This window comes from Rhamphochromis sp. 'chilingali', assembly GCF_963969265.1.
Source record: "Rhamphochromis sp. 'chilingali' genome assembly, chromosome: 9".
NCBI lineage: Eukaryota > Metazoa > Chordata > Actinopteri > Cichliformes > Cichlidae > Rhamphochromis > Rhamphochromis sp. 'chilingali'.
In genome coordinates, this window is record NC_137936.1 from 40,434,128 (window position 1) to 40,456,818 (window position 22,691).

General features: G+C 47.1%; 2 protein-coding genes across 3 annotated transcripts; both read left to right on the forward strand.

Moving 5' to 3' along the window:
* The first annotated feature begins 270 nt into the window (after positions 1-270).
* tsen2 (TSEN2 tRNA splicing endonuclease subunit) lies at positions 271-10,010 on the forward strand. Of its 2 annotated transcripts, none has more exons than XM_080892224.1 (12): positions 271-576; positions 2,381-2,447; positions 2,538-2,577; positions 2,668-2,928; positions 3,258-3,366; positions 3,460-3,534; positions 4,286-4,336; positions 4,426-4,570; positions 7,678-7,714; positions 7,876-7,987; positions 8,071-8,160; positions 9,582-10,010. In XM_080892224.1, the coding sequence occupies exons 1-12, from the start codon at positions 412-414 to the stop codon at positions 9,639-9,641; spliced, it is 1,212 nt and encodes a 403-aa protein (XP_080748350.1). In that variant the 5' UTR covers positions 271-411; the 3' UTR covers positions 9,642-10,010. The 2 variants fall into 2 exon arrangements, with proteins under 2 accessions (XP_080748350.1, XP_080748351.1); XM_080892225.1 differs by lacking the exon at positions 9,582-10,010 and adding an exon at positions 8,896-9,560.
* Positions 10,011-10,493: 483 nt separating this feature from the next.
* Positions 10,494-22,551, forward strand: LOC308403010 (RNA-binding protein 39-like). The gene is made up of 15 exons (XM_080892223.1): positions 10,494-10,744; positions 11,287-11,353; positions 14,081-14,130; positions 14,766-14,948; positions 16,155-16,208; positions 16,290-16,407; positions 17,253-17,405; positions 18,415-18,561; positions 18,646-18,711; positions 18,847-19,051; positions 19,134-19,220; positions 21,434-21,545; positions 21,629-21,734; positions 21,951-22,029; positions 22,114-22,551. Exons 2-15 carry the CDS (start codon positions 11,303-11,305, stop codon positions 22,215-22,217), a joined length of 1,515 nt encoding a protein of 504 aa, XP_080748349.1. The 5' UTR covers positions 10,494-10,744; positions 11,287-11,302; the 3' UTR covers positions 22,218-22,551.
* Positions 22,552-22,691: the final 140 nt, after the last annotated feature.

The window sequence follows — 22,691 nt, forward strand, 5'->3', positions numbered from 1 at the left end:
TGATGTGGAGAGGTCAGTTCTGCAAAATAGATTGAAGGAGCGGGGAATTGGGGAATTTAATCTGAAGAGTGTGTTGGAGGGTAGTAGGGCACAGGTGAGGGAACTGGTGGGGTTTCTGAAGGCTATAGGTGTTTATGACAGAGTGTAGGGTTGTTGTTTTTTTTGATACAGCTTGTGAACTCACTGTCCGACCCATACTCCGGAACAGTAGGAGGCGGTAATGCTCCTTTGCGTTGGTTGCCAACCGCCGTTAAACACAAAGAAGAAGAACTGGGGGTGGAACTACACGGAGGAGACCGACAGTTCCTGTCGGACAGAGATTCGGTGAAGCCACAGCCAAACAAACCGCGCGGAGGCTAACAACTAGCAGTGCCAAACCCGCAGTCCCGGCCCGGTTCGACCCCAGGCAGCATGTACGCGGACTTCCGGGCTCCCCGGCGCCGCCTCCGGATCACGGAGGAGTTCGAGGCTCCGCTGCCGCTCAGCCCGCGCGAGAGGAGCCACTTCCAGGCAGAGCTCCTCAATCAGCACGTGCTGGTCTGTGATCCGGAACACAGCCAGAAGATCCACGACCAGGTCTGACCACACCCACCTCATCTGAGCCCCTCCCATCTCTGCAGAGTTAACAGCCGCGCGTGAGAACACGGGCACAGACGGTCACGGGGTCCGTGTAGTGACCGTTAGACACAACCTGGGGCGGAAACAACATATCAAACAAGCACATATTGCCTTGTTTGCCTTAGAAAATTTGGATTGATGTATACGAGGTTTAGCCAGTAAGATTAGTAAATGAATCAAATAAACTTCGTTTGCTTTATTTCCAGGGTCAAAAAAGCCAAACAATATTTTCCATAACAGAGAGAGCGGTCAGAATAGATCATAGAAACAACAAAGGCACAGAAATCGTGCCAGGAGAGATAAAGAACATAAACAAAGACACGTGAGGAATCTCTTCTTTCTGACAGGAAACAAAATGAACAGTTAGCATCAGTCTTTTTTATATCCTACAAGAAAAGTTCTGGTGGGGTCAAAACAATGAATGATTTTTATTTGATTTTAAAAGGAATTTTCTTTACTGTGTTGGCTAACAGGAGTTTTCTATGGTAAGGTCCAAATTTTCTTCCACTCCAGGTCCCAGTATAATTAATTATTCCAGTGAGCACCGGCCGCTGGGACACAAGTTGTGTCTTTCTGAAATAGAGTTGGTTTGTCACTGGTCCTGGTGTCGAGCGCACAATTTGACGTCACATCCTGACCAGCAGGTGCAGTGTGTGAGGTGCATCAGCAATTTGCTGCCGGAGGTTTCTTCCTGTTAAAAGGGAGTTTTTCCTTCCCACTGTCGCCAAGGTGCTGCTCATAGGGGGTCATATGATTGCTGGGTTTGTCTCTGTGTGTATTATTGTACATCTACTGTACAATATAAAGCACTTTGAGGTGACTGTTGTTGTGATTTGGCGCTGGATAAATAAAATTGAATTGATGCACATATGACTAAATCAGAATCCTTTATTAATAAGAGTAAGAACAATAAAAGACTCAACTAAATTAAATATATAAATTAAATACAATATATTACAAAGTCACAAAAAATAAGAAATAGCACTACTAAACAAATAGCTGAATGATAAATATCCAGATTATTACAGAGATTAAATATACATGATTGACATTTTTCACTCTAACCTGTAAAACGTTGTTTTCACTGGAGGACGTACAAACACTGTAACTACTCCACCATGTGTGTGTATTAGATGGAGTTGCACAGAGATGGCCACAGGCAGGAATGACTTCTTGTGTCATTCAGTGGTGCATTATGGGTAATCTCAGTCTCCCACTGAGCGTTTTCCTGTGATTGGCCAGCACGTCATGGAGTGGGTGGGAGAGATTGTCCAGCATTGTCTTTGTCTTGGACAACATCTGCCTCTCAGACACCATCCTAACGGAGTCCAGCTCCGTCCCCACAGCATTACTGGTCTTGTGATCAGTTTATTCAGTCTGTTGGCGTCTGCGACCCTCAACCTGCTGTCCCAGCATGCAACAGCACATAGGATAGCGCTGACCACAACAGGCTCATAGAAAATCCTGAGCATTGTCAGACAGATGTTGAAGGACCCCAGAGGTTCTGGCCCTTCCTGTAGAGAGCAGAGGTGTTTAAAACCCAGTCCAGTTTATTATCAGTGTGTACTCTGAGGGATTTATAGTCCTCCACAGCGACGCCCTGGACTGAAACAGGGCTCAGGTTTTAGAGATGACAATCATTCATGTGTGCTCACAGCTCAGCCAATCAAATTGGAAAGAGGCTTAGTCCCGCCCACTGCTCTGCCTGTATCCACCTTAGTGCAGCCAGGTGCTGACAGCTGAACACCTGTGCTCTTTTCAGGGTTACTTTGGTAAAGGGGTTCTGTCCAGATCCAGACCGGAGCACAACATCTCCAACCAATGGGAGCGTGAGTTTACACCTGCACAATGACATCATCTCTGGCCTCCTCCAATCAGAGCTGCTCTCTGGAGTCAGCTGGTCTCTGTTTCTGTTACAGAACACGAAGGCGTGTTTCTACCTGTGGTCTCACAGGCCAGGTTAGTGACACCACTTCCTGTCTATATTCTTAATCACACCACTTCCTGTTGTCGTTTGCTCACACAGTGATGTCACCTCTTACCTCACAGGTATGAGGAGCTGCTCAAGTGGGTGGGGTCAGCTCTGTCTGCTCAGGGATGGGATGAAGAGGCTGTTCATCAAACCCTGCTCAGGCTTTCTCAGCCAATACAAATGGAGGATGTGAGGAACCAGATGGGAGGGGAGGGGGAGGCAGAGGAGAACGGTGAAAGGGGGAAGGAGGAGCCGGAGCAAGAAGGAGGAGTCAGCCCCCAGATGAAGAGGTCAAGACGGGGGTCAGAGGTCGAGCCGGAGGCCAAGAGAAGCTGCAGGTAGTGTTTTGTTTCACTGCACCCAGGGTCCATTTAAAAATCAGTCAATTTTAGATTCTGCTTCCTTTACCTGACAAACATGAGAGGACAAATAAAACCTAAAACGAAAACACTATGTCGTTGCTTCTTCGGCTGAATTTGGCCGATTATCATCAGTAATTTGACTCTAAACATCTGTGCAGGCAGACAATGGCATTCAGGCCAAAGTTCATAAACGGGTCCATGTGGTTTCTCCTCGTGTTATGGCTCTCAGCACAGTCAGGTGGTCTAGGTTTATTCAGATGATGCAGTTCAGTTTGTGTGAACCAGTTCTCTGTGAACACCTCCAGCTCAGAACAGGACTCCGACTCCAGTTTGGACTGTGATCCTGACTCGGATCCTGATCCTGCTCCTCTGGTTCCTGGTCCTGGTTTCCTCCTGGTGGTCTCTGACAGTGAGGTGGGTCTTCATGGTGGAGGAGAAAAACAGTCCTTGTTTTAATGATCGCAGGAAGCTGGAGTTAACATCTGATCACTGTGTATGTACGCGCAGACTGGAGGCGGGGTCAGGGAGGTGAGGCGGACACCGTTCTTTCTCTCCGAGTACCTGCAGCTCAGTCTGGAGGAGGTAATGCATCGTTTTTCTCATGTAGTCGTGTTTGACGTGTGTGTGTGTGTGTGGGGGGGGAGATTTCCAGTTGAGCAAACAGCTGTTTAAGTAGAACTTCAGGTTCAGGTGTTCAGATATTGTTTTTCTTCTTGTTTTTATGTCATGCTAACATAGCTGTGTCGCTAGCCACCACGTAGCACATCATCATATACCAGCTAGTCCAACTTCAGTAACCCTACAAACTGCTGCTTAGCTTTCTGTCTTCATTTATGTCTGAAGTGACAGCAGAGCTGTACGTTTGAATCTCTGTCAGAACATGCTATATCATGTTTAGGTGGAAGCTAGCGAGCTAACTTCCTGCTAACTTCTAACTCTGCTAAACTTCATAAATTCTGTTTTCATGGATGCCTGGATGTTAAACTTCATTGTTACACCTGGTAAAGCAGCAACACTGATGATTTTATTACAGATGAAAGAATTTAGACACCTCCACGATGACAGCATCATCCACTCCCACAGGTAGATAATGGTGATGGTTGTCTGAAGGTTGTGTGGTTTCAGGCTTTCAGCTGCACTGAGCAGGTTTCACAGTTACTTCCAGGGGTGTCAGACACACAGCAGGTCCTACATTACCAACAATCCTCAACTCCGTCAGGTTTGACAGCAGTGAGCTCCTGCTTCACCTGAACAAGCTGAGATGTCAGTGAGGTGTTCAGAGCTGCTGTTGGGGTCACAACAGGTTCAGCTTCTTTGTCTGTGTCGCCCTCAGGCCTTCTTCCTGGTCTACAGTCTGGGCTGCCTGTCCGTCTACCAGCAGCAGGTAACTGTCTCTCTCTCTCCGCCTCATGTGTTTCACTCAAAGCTCCTCCCACTCTGACCTTATTGCTCTACTAACCTCTGATTGGTCAGGAACCCCTGTCCATCGTGCAGCTGTGGAGGACGTTTCGGTCCCTGCGTCCTGATTTCATCAGCTCCTATGCAGTCTATCATCACTTCCGCAGCAAGGGGTGGGTCCCTAAAGGAGGGGGCGGAGCCAAGTATGGCGTAGACCTCAGTAAGACAAACACACAAACACTTGGGTAGGGGTTGCTATTAGGGCTGGGCGATATCATACCGTTCACGGTAATACCGGTATAATGTTAGGCAACAATAAGAAAATGAAATATCGCGATAGAATTTGGGTAAAACGTGCATGCGCAGTGCCTTTGTTTTCATACGCACATGGCCGAAAAAGCACGGCAGATCTTTGAATAAAACCGATGAACCAGAATTGGTTTGTAAAAATGGTGCCACTTCAGTGATGTGGAACTGGTTTGGTGTTTGTCCATCAGATACCCACCAAAGCACTTTTTTTTTTTTTTTTTGTAGAACATGCAAGCGGTATTTGTTGAACTAAGGTGCTCGTAAATCTGGGAATGATCTGGGTCCTAAACTCCATCCTTTCAGGTCCCAAAGTCAAACGAACACTGCAGCATCACTGAGAGTTAAAAACTGTCTAAATTCTTTCATCTGTAATAAAATGATCAGCGTTGCTGCTTTACCAGGTGTAACTATCAAGTTTAACATCCAGGCATCCATGAAAACAGGATTTATTAAATTCAGCGGAGTTAGAAGTTAGCAGGAAGTTAGCTCGCTAGTTTCCACCTAAACATGACATAGCATGTTCTGACTGAGAGATTTCTGAAACATTTAAACGTACAGCTCTGCTATCACTTCCAACATAAATGAAGACAGGAAACTAAACAGCAGTGACGTTTGTAGGGTTACTGAAGTTGGGCTAGCTGGTATATAATGATGTGCTACGTGACCGCTAGCGACACAGCTATGTTAGCATAACATAAACAGTGAAGCTGGAGGACGAACACTAACACTTTTCCACTTATAAAAGTTAACGTTAAGGTTCCTGATAGTTAGAGACAAATGCAATCGCATGGCAGGATGCTGTAAACGGACCAAACTTCAGTCAGGAGAACAACTGAGATAATCCATCCACAATACGAGGTTAGTCATTAATATACTGCAACAACATGGGAACAGAGCCGCTGTGATAGAATACAGCATTAATGAATCAATGGTACAGAAGTGGAGGAAGCAAGAAGAATGAGTTTAATAAAGTTTGATTTATCTGACTGCTTTGTTTCGCTTAATGTGCCTTATAATCCCGTGCACCTTATGGTCCGAAAAACACGTACTGCACACTGCAGTTTAATGTTGCAAAGCACCTCTTTTTAACTTCAGTGGATATTATACATGGTTATGCTCAGGATATGTCAGCCCATTTCTACTGGAAATGCCTTTTGGTCAAACTTTCAGCAAGGAATTTGCATTTGCACTGTTACATTTTTATAAAGCTTTAATGTACATAAAAACAGCTGCTTGTTTAAGTGAAAATAAATGGATGTTGTTGTTTTTTTTGCGCTAGTAAAGTTGTGGAGTTGTATTTTGTCTCACATCAATTATATCGTCAGTTATATCGTTATCGCAAATTTTCAAATATATATCGTGATAAATATTTTTGGCCATATCGCCCTGCTCTACTTGCTATTAGTCAGAAAACGTGAATGAACCCCAGAGATGGAGCCTAAACTCATGGGCGGAGTCTAAAATATGACTGGCCAGGGGTCCGTTCTTCGTACCTTGCTTACTACATCCAAGATCAAATGACACATCCAAGATCAAATCATCGCGCTAACTTTGAGCTCGCTATTCCGGTGCTCCGAACACACCTGCTGTTGACGATTAGTACAGCTGGATGAAGTAATGTGAGATCACTGTGTGGCTTAACAGGGGCTACGCATCGATAGTAGAAACATTGATCGGCAACCCTTTGATTGGTCGGCGAAAATGTCGATGGAGCGCGCTCGGTATTTTTCGGCAGCAGAGCAAGAACTCTTGAGTGAGGGATTTCAGGAGTTTCAGAGTTTAATTAAAACGCAAGGCTGCAAAAGCAAGGAGAGAGGGCTGGCAGAAAGTTGCTGACAAATTGAACTCGTAAGTAATTTAATAATAATAATAATAATAATAATGATGGATTGGATTTATATAGCGCTTTTCAAGGCACCCAAAGCGCTTTACAATGCCACTATTCATTCACTCTCACATTCACACACTGGTGGAGGCAGCTACAGGTGTAGCCACAGCTGCCCTGGGACAGACTGACAGAAGCGAGGCTGCCATATCGCGCCATCGGCCCCTCTGGCCAACACCAGTAGGCGGTAGGGTAAATTTATTATATTACATTATATCCTCTTTCACATTAGAGCCACGACAGGACCCACTAGAACATGGGAACAAGTAAAAGTGAAATATAAGAATATTCTACAGAATGGTAATATTTATCACTTATATTGCTTTTAGTCTCTTGGAAAGAGACCCTGAAATAATCTGTTTGTTTATAACAGCAACCAAGAAAAGGGCAGAGCAAAAAAAGACAGGTGGTGGTCCTGCACCCCCTCGTCAACAAGTTGGTTAAGTAAATAATACCCTCACGGGAAAATCGATATCTCTCTATGAGCACACTGTCGCGCTGAGCTAAAGGATCCTGTCTGTCCCGCAATATACGCTGAATTCTGAGGACTCTCCTTATCAATCTTGCACCTTCCGCAATGGGCTGCTCGCGTAAACGGACAGGACATGGCTGCGACAGGCTTCCCAAATCCACCTTCGCTTTTATAGCCGTGGTCTCTCATCTTGATTACACGAAGTAATTTGCAATTACTACTCTGAAATATGAATTACATCTGTAATAATCACATACATGTAATAGAATGTTAATAGTACATTTCCCTTTTTTAGGAAATGACCTGTATGTATCTGTGTGACATCAATAAAAGGATCAAGTGCTGCATTATCTTTAGTTACATTGATGTTATTTATTTATGGTGAAACAGTGGTGGAATATCGCTGTTGCTTTCGTATGAATGACGCGGACATACCTGCGTGGCCGCGATCTAATCCTGTTTACATAAAGTAAACCTGCTCCCCAGCAGGTTTACGCTTACGGATCTGTTGCTATGACAGCAAGTCCCGGATGAGCTTCGGGGAACCGAACGATCCAGGATCACGCGAAATCGTCAACAATCTAATCCAGCTAACTCACTTAGCGAGGTACAAAGAACGAACCCCAGGTGTGATATCTGATCATGCTGTGTTTGTTTTCAGTGTTGTACAGGAAAGGACCACCTTTCTACCACGCCAGGTAGCAAACACACACACAGCGGTGATTCTATGGAGGGCGTATCTTAGGGAAGCATCTTTGTTTTCAAAGTATTTCACATATTTTCTGTTTTAAACTCGTGACCTTTGACCTCTCTGATTATTCTTAGGGTCCATAACTTTGTCTCCATCCTCTTCCTGTAGCTACTCTGTGGTAATAGAACGGGCTGACGATGCATTCAAGGCCTCACCGTTGCGCCCGTTTTCGTGGCGTTCTCTGGCAGCTCTCAGCAGGATTACCGCCAACGTGTCGAAGGTACACGCCATCAGAGCGATCCCGCGTGGACCGAACTCTCTGCTCTTGGTTTCCTCAGAGAACCGCCTGTGTTTGTCTTATAGGAGCTGATGCTGTGCTACATCATCTATCCAGCCGACCTATCAGAGGCTGAGCTGGACTCACCTGTGTGTCTGAGAAAGCTGAAGGTCCAGGTAAGAAACCAGAACTGAAACTATCGATAATAGGGGGGGCTAAAACAGCTCCCAACAGCTAAAACAGGATCAGATAAAGAAGGATTATTTTGATCTGTGACTCATGCAGAGCTGATGCCTTCTGCACACAGCAGCGGGGGTCGCCGTGGCGACAGCGTGTTTCATTTGGGACATTTTTTCATGACTGACTCTAAAGGCATCGAACTGGCATCTTTCACTCTTTAGGCAGATGCGTGAACCACTCATGGAGCTCCTCTAAGCAGGATAACATGGAGCTGGAATGACCGTGCCTTATTTTAGACGAGGAGAAGACAAAATGTTCAAACTCCCTGTCGTGTCTTGATGTTCAATCATTCAGGGGAGGAAATCCCAAAATGTTGATTCTGTTCACCTGGATGTAGTCAGTGGGAGAACCGTCATTATCAGGTGACTTCTTCAGGCTCAGCTGACTGCAGCTCCCCGACCCTATGAACGGGCACCAAACTCATACCCGGCTTCTGCACCTGTCTCGCTTTGTGACTGTTAGTCTGTGCATTATAAATCAACTGATCATGAACCCAGTGTTAGCTCCTCCCACCGAAAACGGTACATCCAGATGAATAGAATCAACTTCCTGGGATTGTTGATGCTGATGTCCTTCAGGTCAGATATTCCTTATTGGACAATATGAAACCTCCGACCACATATCAGTGCTCTGACACTTTAAGTGAAGCCTCTGCTCTTCCTAAACTTCAGGCCTGTGAAGATTCAAGATGTGCACCGTTCAGACACTGATGTCATCAGATCCTACATGGTCCATTCCATGCAGCAGCTTGGTCGTTCTCCCTGTTGTTCTGACCGTGTCCCACCAGGACGAGACCCTGAATCACACCCCGAGATAGTCCTGGAGCCAGTGTGGAAGGACCCACGTGACCTTTGAGACGCTGCCTCTGAACCTGAGAGCCCGATGAGCCGTAGAACATGGATGTAGAAACAGTGGTTGCCATGGAGCTGAAACCCAGGGTTAGGAGCTGCTTCCATCCCAACATTTCGGTTTTTAGGTCAACTTCATGCAGCTCCACCCCTCAGTAACAGCTGAGGTCATTAGCGTCCATCACACTGATCAACACTTCAGGAGGAGTGTCAGGGTTCAGTAAAGCTCCTGTTTCAGCAACACTGCCGTATCAACCTGTTATCAGGGATGTTAACATGTTAGCATGAGCTACTTAACTAAGAGCAATTACCCGTTAGCCACGTTAGCCATCTGCAAATAAAGAGTGAGACCAGAGCAGAGCAGCCAATCAGCCGAGCAGAGCTGATGAGGACTCATGTGACTCGATGAATAGAAGCTCCGCCTCAATGACCAAGTTGCTAGTAATGGGGGCGGGGTTTAGGGTTGCCTGCTGGTGAAACACTTTAGTGATGTAGTTTTGTCTCCACAGGAAGTGATCGTCAGCAGGTGGGTTTCCTCTAGAGAGCGAGCGGAGCAGGATGACATCTAATTGGCTGGCGTGAGACGCTTATGAGGTCATGAAATGGTGATGTCACATAAAAGGTCATGAGGCGTCGAATAGAATCTGTGTTTTCCGTTAAAAGACTTTAATGACTGAAGAAAGAAGAAATGTGAGCTCTCTGCCAGCCTCTCACCCTCACCTGTCCAGCTCCATGACAGGTGGTGATCAGCTGAAAGGTGTCAAGGAACGGTCATTCACTGACCTTTGACCCCAGGCCTTCAGGTACATGATTGGACCTGAATGCCTGTGTTTGAATGAAGTTCACACTCTGAGTTTTTACATGCTTTGATGAAATGCTGCCATACCTGTGCGTTGCAGGTGACTTTTCTGTTTCTAATAAAGGTGAACACACCTGAATCTGCTTGTTTGTTGTGACTTCTGTATCACTGCACCACAGCACACTCATCATTTCCACACAGCGATGGTTTGTTTGAAGGGTTTTATGTTCTGACCGTGCAGATCAAAGGACGTAGAACCTCTTCGAGAACTCACGTGAGAACAGGTGTGACTGAGTGTCTTTAAGTCTTCATCGTGATGATGATGAAAGCAGGTTCCCTCTGCTCTGCGGCTCCATCATGGAGCTCATTTGAATCTTTTCTTTTGGTATTCATCCTTTTATTTCCATTCACATGTTTTGTGATCATGAGAGATTGTTGCAGCTCTTCCACGTGTGGATACTGTTGAAAGGGAGCTGACGTCGTCATATTTTTGGATTGGGTAGCCTAGAAACGGATGGAAATAATAAAGACATTTTTATAGTACTTTAGTATTTTGAATTCTTGGCTGCGGTGTTTGTGAACGGCAGATTCAGGGAGGCGTGTCCCGAGCGAAAGGTGTCGCCCTCTGATTGGCTGTTTATTAACGTGTTCAAAGTCAAACTGCTTCAGTTTGTCTCAGTTTTTAGTTTCTGTAACTCCGCGGCTGTTTTGTTTTGATCTCGCTGTATCCAGATCTCGCGAGAACACTAGCCCTCCCGTCGTTCGCCATTATAGCTAAGAGAAGCGTCCTCCGGACGAGCACCGGAGAGGCTCCGTTACCCGGACACAGACACGTTTTGCTCGCTGACACCCGCCGAGCCACTCTGCATCCAGGTAAGCCCGGTACTGGCCTGTCCGCCGGGCTTCAGCCCGACTCGGAGCCCGCTAGCACGGAGAAACGGCGGAAGGCCCGCTCCTGTTAGCATGCTGAGCTTGCTGCTTGCTGTGGAGGACTCAGGTGACACTCACCTGGAGCCTCCCGGCCGAGCCCGCGCAAACACCGGACTCACCGATGGTGGTTTTCCGGCCTGGGGGGGGGGGGGGGGGGTCACTGAGCGCGTGTTCACCTGAGAGGCTAACGTTAGGCTCACAGACATGTGCTGTTCACCTGTCTGAGTCATGCTACGCTGAGCCTCCGGGAGTCCAGGTGTAACGTTTACCTGCTGATCCCGTCATCAGATGATGTTTTCTACACTTTAAGTAGATTCTGACAGGCGTAACAGTGACGTCAGACACATGTGTCGCCAGGTATTTTTGTTTACCTGTTTGGTCACCATGGTAACTGATACTGATAAGCTGGTAATGGATTTAACTTGTACCTATTGGACAGCTGTGACAGGTGATTAAACTCTTTATCTCGGCGTGTGCATGTGTAGGTGCGCAGGTAGAAAGATGGCAGATGACCTGGACATCGAGGCGATGCTGGAGGCGCCATACAAGAAGGTGAGAGTCTGTTTGTCCTTTGCTCATGAGACTGTCAGCCGAACTCTGCTGCTCCACCCACTGCTGCTCACCTGCAGAGTTCTGCAGAGTAATTGGTCGCGCAGCGAGCTGGAAAATGAACAAAACTATGTCAGCTCAAAGTTCATTTGTAACTCCTCCTTCACCTACTGGCAGCGTTAAGGCTCTTTGACATCACTTCCTCTCTGGACCTTCCACAGGGATCTAGACTGACACCAGGGCTGCGTTCCAAAAGTCCATCCCATCTCCTATTCCTAACCACTTTCACTTTTCCGTGTTGAGGACTTAGGAAAAGAGAGGAGCCGTGCACAGAGAACTGAAATGACCTCACGCTCTTCTCTCATTAACAGCGTGGCGCCGGATGTCTGCCATGTTAAAACTGCAGACGTGCAGACAATGGACTACAAAATGTGCATCTTACTTCGCCACAACGTGTTGTGACCCTGATGTTTTATGGAGGTCATAGAAATGGGAACAGCCCGTTTAAAAATGCCCAAAAGAAAAAGTCTGTGAGACAGAGTTTACTGCAAACTGCTCAGACTAACAGTGAAAGAGTCCCGCCTTGTTTAATAGAGTAGATGGAAATTGGATGAGTGCGTGGGCGGCTCGTACAGTAACATGGTAAGTGGGACGGCTCGTGATCAGACGGTAAATGGCATTCCTGTACTTCTGCACATCGTCCAGGTCACCTGTTCACACAGACTTCAGTTTGTAATGATGCAGCTCTCCTGTAGATGAATCCCGAGCTCCACCTGAGTCCTAATCCTCAGACCCTCAGACCTTTGCACAGTGCTCACTGGTTTCTGTCACAAGAGTTATTTGTTAAATCCAAAGCAGACTGATTCTCCTTCAGCCTCCTCTAATGTATCTGCCTCGCTGTTTTCAGAGACAAACACTTGAACCTGAGCTCACACTGGATTATTTTGGTTAGCGGGCCTGCAGCGCCCTCCCTCGCCCTTCCTCGCCCTTCAGATATTTTCCTCAACATGAAAAACCTCAGCTCAGTTCAATTCCACTTTATTTGTAGAACACCAGCAGTCGTATACAGGTGCTGTAAGGTAAGGACAGTGGCACAGAGACGCGCCAGTGACAGGTGTGCACACATGTGGTGACAGTGGCAAGGAAAAACCTTTCAACATGGAAAACCTCTGGCCGCTAAGCCCCTCCCCCTGTCTCCTCTCTGATCTTCACTCATGTCACGGTCGAGCCGTTACGTTTGTGATTTTCCTCCGTGTTCATACATTTTTGCGTCGACCAATAAAATGTCACCGTTTTCTAACGCTGGGTTTCATTTGCTTAACATTCACCGTTGTTTATAAATGATGATGAATATGAAGACGAAGCACAGCCCGCCTGCTGGCTGCTGGTTCAGCTGATACGTGATCATGTGACCAAACACTGCCTGAAATCCGCTGTGGCGCTGTGAGCAGCAGAGCGCGGCTGACCCTGATGATGATGTTGATGATGACGCGTCCTTCACATAATTAAACGCACATCTATCTCTCTTTGTAGACTTGCCTAACGATTTCTCACCTCTGCTCCCCTGAAAGCCACTGTGATCTGTCTCACTCAGAAGGTAGTAAAAGTCCCCATCATGCATTGCTGTACTCTGGTGCCCATGGTAACATGACTGTAGTTCCCTTGGTTAAACTGTCACCTGCTTCTGGTCCGACCCCCTCATCCCGACCCCCTCCACTGGTGAGGTAGTGCAGAGGATTCTGGGAGATGAAGTCGAAGAGTTAGCTTAGCTTAGCGTGGGGGTGGTCAGGACGTGGGGGTGGGTGGGGCCTACCTGTGTGCAGGTGAGCAGCAACGTTGCTCTCTGCCAGAGGGAAGCACCGCGATTTAGAGCAGCAGCTCTGCAGGAAGTGCACAGTGTGACCTTGCACAACACAGGTGTGACTTCACACAGGTGTGCAGCTATTCAGTTTAATCAGATATTATTTATGTAGTGCAGGTGAGGGCGTGTCCTAAGCTCTGGTTCTGGTTCTTGGCTCTGAGTGACTAATGCCTCTTTTCCACTACTACCTGCTCCACTCAGCTCGTTTTCTGTTGTTTTCCATTACAAGTAGCGCCTCGACGTGTTGCTATAGAAACGTGGCCGAAAGTCTCGTAGTGTCATTCGTATGTGACACGATCAACGTAACAGCGGAGGATGGCGTCCTCGCCGCTGCACGGCGGGATGGTTTGTGCAGCGTTGTCTGGTTTAAAAATATGGCGCGTTTGATTTTTGTGTGGGAGACGCTCTTGTGACTCATCGAGTGATGCCGCTCACTGGCCAATTGCTGGCATGCAGTCTGATGACATCACAGTTTTGGATCTGCTCTCCTGGATCCCCGGCCAAGTAGGTATTAAAAGAGTACAGTACCAGGTACTTTTTTGGTACCAGGTACTTGCAGTTCCTGGAAAACCCTAAAACCCGAGCGAGTAGAGAAGGTGCGAGTGGAAACAAGGCTGTAATCCTCCTGTCTGCTTCAGGGCGTCACAGGAGTTTCACACACCTGAAGAGCAGCTGGACTTTGGAGTGTGTGTGTCTGACACACACACACACACACACACACACACACACACACACACACACACACACACACAGCCCCTCCCCCTCCTGTTTGAATGACGCTCATTAAACTGTTTATATTTTCTCCTGTCCCCCCCACCCCCTACACTCCCTGACACCACCTCATGCTGTTCTCTGTCGACCCCGCTTAGGAGGACGCCAAAATCTCGAGCCCCAACGGACAGGACGAGCGCTCCAAGAGGTATTCACCTGCCTGCACATCCACAGCCAATCATCTGCCTCCTTCTCCTCCTATCCCAGCATCCTCCTCTGTCACATCAGTCCTCTGCATATCCTCCTTCACCTCCTCTTCTTCTCTTCCTCCTGCTTGGCAGCTCCATCTTAGGACGGCGTGTTGGCGCCACGTCAAGAACAAAATTGATCATTTTGAGAAAAAAGGCGAAATGTGGAGATGACTATTGTTTCAAGACGGCCGCTGTAGGCGCTACACAAAGATGAGCGAGACAAACTCATCAGCTCTTATTGTGATGCAACATCCATCCCATTTACTGCGCCAGGCTGTAACCATTGGTAACCGTGCATCTGCACCTTCTCTTCAGCGTCCTGACGCCGATCACCACGCCGCGTCTGTGCGCTATAGGAGAAATCACTTCCTTGTTACTAAAACAGAAGTATGACCTCACGACCCTGGAGGCAGTTTGTCCTGAAACACCAGCACATCTCCACGTTGTCTTGACGTGGCCTTGACACGCCGTCGTACCGTCTTCATCGTTTGTCATCCAATATATCCACTCTCCTCTGCACGTGTGCAAACCATCTCAGACTGAAAGCGTGACCGTCGGGACGTGTTCTGATTGGCTGCCGTGTGTCTCGCAGGAAGAAACGCAGCCGCAGTCGCAGCTGCGACAGGAAGCGCAGCCGGAGTCGAGACAGGAAGAGGAGCCGGAGTCGGGAGCGCAAACGTAGCCGCAGCCGAGACAGGCGGAGGAGTCGTAGCCGCAGCAGAGAGCACCGCCGCAGCAGAGAGCGCGGTGGGCGCTACAGAGACCACCACAAGCAGTAAGTTGCTTCCTGGTGTTTTTTTGTTTTTTTACATTAAAAGCTAACACACAGAGTAGGGCTGCCACGATTAGTCGACTATTTAGATCGTCGACGACTAATTTAATAGTCGACGCGTCGTTTGAAGCTTTGTAAGATCCCAGAAGACGCAGGAATAAGTAGCAGGATTTAAGGGTGTAATAACGGACTGAAACAGAAGATGGCAGCACTGCATGTACAAGGATGCCGGCTGCCGTTAAACCCCGAAGAAGAAGAAGCTGTGTCCAAATTCAGGAACCGCATCCTCCTGTGCCCGCATTTGTAGGCCGATTACGTTACAGCGACACGACGAAGATAGTCCAAATTCGAAGACTCCAACAAATGCGCCCTTCATTTCAGCAGATTTGAAGGATGAGTTGGGTGTGTCCTTCGTGGCCCAACCTATCCCAGAATTCATAGCGCGGCCCAGCTCAGTTTCCAACAATGGCGGCAGCTAGTTAGTTTTAATATTACTCTCATTATTCTTTCTGGGTCACAAAATAAACGTTTAACATATGTTCAAAAGCGCTCCGACGTTTTCGGAGACGTCTGTTACCCACTAGCTCGATAGCTAGCCGGGGGCTAGGCTAACTAGAGCCGTGAGAACACCGGACTCCCGACAGATCGTTTTCAAACCCACCGCCGTCTTTCGCTTAGATAACTTAAATGTTATTGTTTGGCTTTTTCAGTATTTTATTTGTTCCTGAGTAAATCGGTTTGGCTGAGATTAAAGTTATAGTTTTTACACAGCTGAATAAACGTCAAGCAGACAGCTGATTATCAGAAGTGTGAGATGCTCCAGAATTTACTCCGGTGTCCTGTTATATTTTAGATAGCAAGGAGTTTATTAAACTTCACCGAAACAATCTGCAAATTTCATTAAACTTTAATAAACTATCATCTTGTCTTTATTTTTAGTTAGCACAGACCTTAAACACTTAAAGCTGTAAGCTAATGATAGTTATATAAGAGCAGATGCTGCTGGTGCAATAAGCTGTACGTTTTACGTCCAATGGATGATGATCTGATTAGTCGACTAATCGCAAAAATAATCGGTGACTAGTCGACTATCAAAATAATCGTTTGTGGCAGCCCTAACACAGAGGAAGGCTTTTAACTTGAAAACTGTAGAGGAAGTGTTCAGTAGAACAGTAGAATCTGCAGTAGAACCCTGTGTGCATGTTTCAGCCGGCGGCGGTCGAGGAGTAAGAGTCCCGTCAGGAAGGAGAAGAGTCCAATCAGGTGAGAGCGTGGGTCTGAGGGGAGGAGTCTGTGCCTGTCTCACGGGATCAATAACTGGTGTTGATGGCGTTCTTTCTGCAGGCAGCCCATCGATAACCTGACGCCCGAGGAGCGAGACGCCCGCACGGTGTTCTGCATGCAGCTCGCCGCCCGCATCCGCCCCCGAGACTTGGAGGAGTTTTTCTCTGCGGTGGGGAAGGTGAGACGCCAACTTCCTGTTTCTATCGTGGGCCTGCTGCAGCGCCTCCTCAGCGTGTAGGGGTGACTGCAAGTCACGGGTAGTTTCTTCTTCCCACTTCCGCCGCGTGCTGACCACAGGCGTCGTCTGATTGGTGGGGTTTAAACCTTCAATGCTTTCGTGGCTCACCGCGGGCGCTCCTTCACTTCTCTTTTCTCTGGTTGGTGGAGTTCTTCTTGTCGTGATTTTTGATTCATTGCTTCTATTTTACTCGTTCACGCTACAGAGTGTACGTTTGTGTTTGGTCACAGAAAACGGTGGAGACAGAATGTCGCCGCCGTGCGCTCGAGCCTCGGCCGATCGTATCTGCGAGCAGTCGGACCCTCAAGCCCGCCCACTCGTTCCACCATCGGCGTGGAAAGGGTTTTCAAATCTACTCTACTTGGAAAAATCAGAACTGTAATAGGCCTTGGAGGGGTTTAAACCTTAGGGAAGTGATATCACTTCCTGTTATGATACGTGATAGTTCACACGTACGCTGTGAACACCATCGAATCCATAGTTATGTTTCTGCTGTGTGAGCTTTTTACTTGATCGCTGTCAGCTCCTCGGTGGAAGGACACGGCGCTCTGGGACAGGCTGAGTGTGTGACGCGTGAGCTCCATATGCAGAATGGTTACACAGTAAACATAATGCATATGTATGTTAGACAGACGATGGATACTAATGAAATGTGAACCGCGGCGCGGCCGGTCCCGTCAGGGGAACGTCCCGGCGATCCCTACCTCTGCACTGGCTTTACTCTGATTACTCCGGTGGATCGGCTGGTTGGTTCCTATGGCAACTAATGTTGCTCCTGTGTTTAGGTTCGGGACGTCAGGATGATCTCAGACAGGAACTCCCGCAGGTCAAAGGGCATCGCCTACATAGAGTTCGTGGAGGCAAGTTCAGTTCCTCTGGCCATTGGGCTGACGGGACAAAGGCTGCTGGGAGTTCCCATCATTGTACAGGCCTCACAGGTACACACACACACAACCCCGTTTAACTATCTCAGTGAGGACCTTCATTGACATAATGCTTTCCCAGCCCCTGACCCTGTGCAAAAGGGTTTTTTTTAAAAAGTGTTTTAATGCAATTTGGTGTAAAGGGGGATGGGACAGGTCTGTTCTTTTATTATTTATTAATAATTTTTATAATTTTATTGGTTTTTATAGTTTTTTTTTATAGAATAAAAGTAGCCAGGATTGGTGGCTAATTCTGACACTGACAGGTGAGCTGATCTTCCCTCGCTTAAGAAAGTACTGACATTGATGTGTGAATAAAGAGTTCAACCAAAACTAATGTAGTGTGAGTGCTGTGTTTACTAACACACAAATAAAACAAAAAAATGTAATAAAAACTTGAATTCAGTGAGGGTGAGATTCCCCCCATAGAGGTGAGGGAGGATCGGCTCACCTGTTGGAGATAAGACCTTTTTTATTGTTTTGTTACATATTAAGTATTTCAGACTGTTTCCCTACTGGTTGCATTATTAGAAAATGGGGACCAAAAGCTCTGTATTCCCCTTATATTGCTCACATATTAAGACTGTAGGATCAGATGGCTAAGGCGGACACAGCAGGATGCAGGAAGCAAACAAAGGAGGAACATATAAACCACACTGGGACATTGAAGGGAGAGTAAGGGTCCAGTCGGCCGCTAGGACCGTGCACCTAAGCTTAAAACAAGTACAACTAAGCCACAATTCCCTAAACCTAATTGTAACCCTGACACTAAAACCACATTTTGAGCCTCAAAAATGTCTTCAAACTTGTGAGGACCGTGAGTGTGTCCTCACAAGACTGTTGGTTCTCACAAGTATAGTAGAATGCAGATTTTGGTCCTCACAAAGATAGCTAGACAGGAACACACACACAGACAGGCTCAAGTTCAGGTACATCAAAGTATTCTAAATGTTCGAAGTTTAGTGTGTGTGTGTGTGTGTGTGTGTGTGTGTGTGTGTGTGTGTGTGTGTGTGTGTGTCTTCAGGCAGAGAAGAACCGAGCTGCTGCTGCTGCTGCTGCAGCCAACAATCTGCAAAAAGGGACATCTGGACCGATGAGGCTGTACGTCGGCTCGCTGCACTTCAACATCACCGAGGAGATGCTGCGAGGGATCTTTGAGCCATTTGGACGGGTGAGACGAACACACACACTCACACACACACACACACTCTCAGCTGTTCTCAGGTGACCCTCTGATGCCGTGTGTGTGTCTCAGATTGAGAGCATCCAGTTGATGATGGACAGCGAGACGGAGCGCTCCAAAGGATACGGCTTCATCACCGTGAGTTTGATTCCAGTGACAGAGACTGTGAGCAGAACCACCAACCTCTGATTGGTGAACCTGTGGGTCACCTGGTCACATTCAGGTGAGCCCGTTATGACGTGTCGGGCGTCACACGATGTGCTCTGATGTCAGTTTGCAGATGCAGAGTGCGCCAAGAACGCTCTGGAGCAGCTGAATGGCTTCGAGTTAGCTGGGAGACCCATGAAAGTGGGTCACGTGACCGAGCGGACCGACATCTCCATGGCGTCGTCCCTCCTTGACAGCGATGAGCTGGAACACACCGGCATCGACCTGGGAACCACCGGGAGGCTGCAGCTCATGGCCCGCCTGGCTGAGGGTGAGCCTGAGGTCACACCTGAAATCACACCTGTAACCCCGACTGTTTGTGTGACCTCTGACTTCTGTGTGTGCGTGTGCAGGTACTGGTCTGCAGATCCCTCCTGCTGCTCAGCAGGCTCTGCAGATGAGTGGGGCTATTGCCATCGGAGCCATGGCTGCAGTGACAGGTAACGACAACGTGGGCTTTAGGAGAGACGGCATCCATCCCACTTTGGAGATGAGCAGCTCTCATTTCCAGAAATTTATTAAACCCCCCAAAATGTGACAGAGTCAGGACAGGAAGCAGAGCTGCAGTCTGACACACCTCTCTCCCAAACCCCCCTGAAACCCCATCTCCATAGAGACTGTCAGCTCCAAAGAGTAAAACAGTGAAATGTGGATTATTAAATATTAGGTCTCTCTCCTCCAAGTCTCTGTTAGTACGCGATAGAGATGGCACAATACCACTTTTTTATGTCCGATACCGACGTCATAAATTTGGATATCTGCCGATACCGATATGAATCCGATATAGTGTTTTTTTTGTTTTGTTTTTTAAATCAATAAAACAGTTTTTTTTTTTTATATCTTGCTGCATTTTGTATAAGTTCATACTCAAGTTTAAAAAACTAAACTAAAGCTATTCTGTTAAACCTGTATGCAAGAAATACACTGCAGCCAAAATATGTCACAGATGAGCAAAATTGATCAATCTAACAAACGTAAACCTGCAGCATCCTCCCTATTCTGGTGTTTTACTTAGTGGAAATATTAAGCAACCTAACCAACAGGCTTGCACACTCTGAGCAAAAAATTAATAGGGAACCACCCCCCACCTCGTGATGCTTAATCGACGTAATCAACCTTAATTTAATGCACATGTTAAAAAAAATGCACAGAAATCAATTATTTTTCTACAGTAATTAAATAGATTCAACATCTTCCTTCAGCAGAACTGCAGACTGCACAGACGGTTCCCAAAGGAAAAAGTACTACAGCTTACTGGGGTATATTAGACTTAACAGTTACTATATACAGTAATGGACTTCTATACATTTTACATCAGATTCAAACTGGTTGTAAGATTCAGATAATTATTTGTTAAAAGCTCGACATTTTAAATGAGAATAAGAAAGAAAAGTGTGTCTTTGTGCCCCCTTTTCCCTGTTCATGCCCTATCGGCCCCCCTGGCTAAACCCTGCACAGTTACCAGCCGTCAGCTACGTAGAAAAAGATCCTGGTGTAGAAAGTAATAATAAATAAATTCTAACAACAGCTGATCAAGCTTAAACGTGCTGCTGTTGTTCAGCCGCTGGTTTCCTCTTTCTGGTGCAAAGTGGGCCAAAAACAAACAAGAGAGACGGACTCGCGACAGAAAAGCCGATCAGCTGATCATTGATCAGTTTCACATTGAAGTAGCAGCAGGAGAGGCAGTCGCTCCATATATCGCTTGTTAAGCTTAAAGCTGGAACGCTTTACAAACATTCAGAGATGAACTTACACACTTGCTTTACTTCTCTGGGATAACTTCCTCGGAGATGAAATGCCGGTTTGGTAGCGAGGCTACAAATACTCAACCAGAGCGCCAACAGGTCTCGCACGCCACAGCCGCTCTATCACGTGAGGCACACTGCTCCGACGTGCTGAGGTTATGAGCTGAGTTACGCCATGTCGCAAGTTTTGTGAGGTGCTTTTGTGATATTTAACGGATCGGATTACATTTTTTGTTTCTTTCCAATATCCAATCCAGTAATTTAGGTCAGTATGGGACTGATACGTAATATGTGATCGGTCATCCCTATTACATGACTTAATAATTGATCAACAAATCGATTTACTCTGCCTCACAGAAACCTGGTTGCAGCAGGATGATTATGTTAGTTTAAATGAATCAACACCCCCGAGTCATTCTAACTACCAGAAACCTCGAAGCACAGGCCGAGGGGGCGGTGTGGCAGCAATCTTTCACACCAGCCTATTAATTAATGAAAGACCCAGACAGACTTTGAATTCATTTGAAAGCCTGATGCTTAGCCTGGTCCACCCCAGCTGTGAAACTCAGAAACCAGTCTGACTTGTTATCATCTATCGTCCACCTGGGCCTTACACAGAGTTTGTCTGATTTCTCAGACTTTTATCTGATTTAGTTGATTTCAGATAAAATAATTATTGTGGGTGATTTTAACATCCACGTAGATGCTAAAAACGTGCCTGGAGTTTCCTTCCTCATAGTAACATGCTCATAGGGTCTCGTATGATTATTGGGGTTTGTCTGTATTATTTACATCTAAAGCTCCTTGAGATGACTGACGTGATTTGGAGCAACACGAGAAACTCGTGTCACACCTGTTGGCTGCTGGTTGGTTCCTGTTCACTGATGTGAAGTGTCGGATTCTTTCAGCGGCCATGAACCCGACTCTCAACATGAACATGAACTCTCCTGCTCTGAACCTCCCGTCTCAGCCGCTGGCGACGCACTGCTTCCAGCTGTCCAACATGTTTAACCCCAGCAGGTAAATACCTCGGCCCACGTGTGTCCACAGGTGAGGAGGAGGACCTGTAGGCCTCACCTGACCTGTGTGTGTGTGTGTTTCAGTGAGGAGGCTCCTGGGTGGGAGCTGGACATCCAGCATGACGTCATAGAGGAGTGTAACAAACATGGCGGCATTGTTCACATTTACGTTGACAAAAACTCCACTGAGGTAAGAACCTGACCTCTTACCTCTGACCTTATCGACTCAGCCGGTAGTCGTGAGCTCCTTGCTGCGGCCGCGGTGGAGAGAGTGAAGTTTGTTGGGGCAAAGCTTTTATTTTCCTGACTCTGACCTTCGTTTGTTCCTAAAGTCTGACTTTTGTTTCTTTCACTTTTGGTTTTGTTTACTTTCACTGCGATGACCTTTGACCTCTGCTGTTTCCAGGGAAACGTCTATGTCAAGTGTCCTTCGATCCCAGCCGCCATGGCTGCCGTCAATGCCCTGCACGGGAGATTCTTTGCTGGTAAGATTCCACGTCACATGACCTGTGTGTCGTTGGTCAGCCAATCAGAGAGCACCTCTGACACACTCTTACCTGTCCTTCCAGGTAAAATGATCACCGCGGCGTACGTGCCCCTGCCCACCTACCACAACCTGTTCCCGGAGTCTGTCACTGCGACGCAGCTGCTGGCCCCACCCCCACGCCGGTGACTCGTTGTCAATGCTGCCCTCTGATTGGACACTGTAATTCAGAGCCCAGCCCTGTCCTGCTGGTCGTCACACATGCTCAGTGTGGTTCCCGAGGTCAGAGGTCGGCAGCCGTTTGTTTGATACAAACATGTTGCCCGGTCTCGATTGGCTGGTTCCCCACGCCACCGTTTCTTCCTGTTGTAGAGTCTCTGTGCGGCCACGCCCCCAAGTATCGTCCAGTGATTGAGCTCTGTGAGCTGCGAGGGTGTGGCCTGATGACATGATTGGTTTGCAGTTTAAATGTTTTTGTAAACGAGTTTCATTTTGTAAAAATTGTTGATTAAATTTTATTTTCTGTCACTCTGAGCTGTGGCGTCTGATTCTGACGGGCACACGCCCGATCTGATTGGCTGTGAGCAGAGCAGGTCATTCAGGAGCAGGTCACAGTATTCAGATTACAGTGTGTCAGTGATGATGGTCTGTATTTACCTAGAT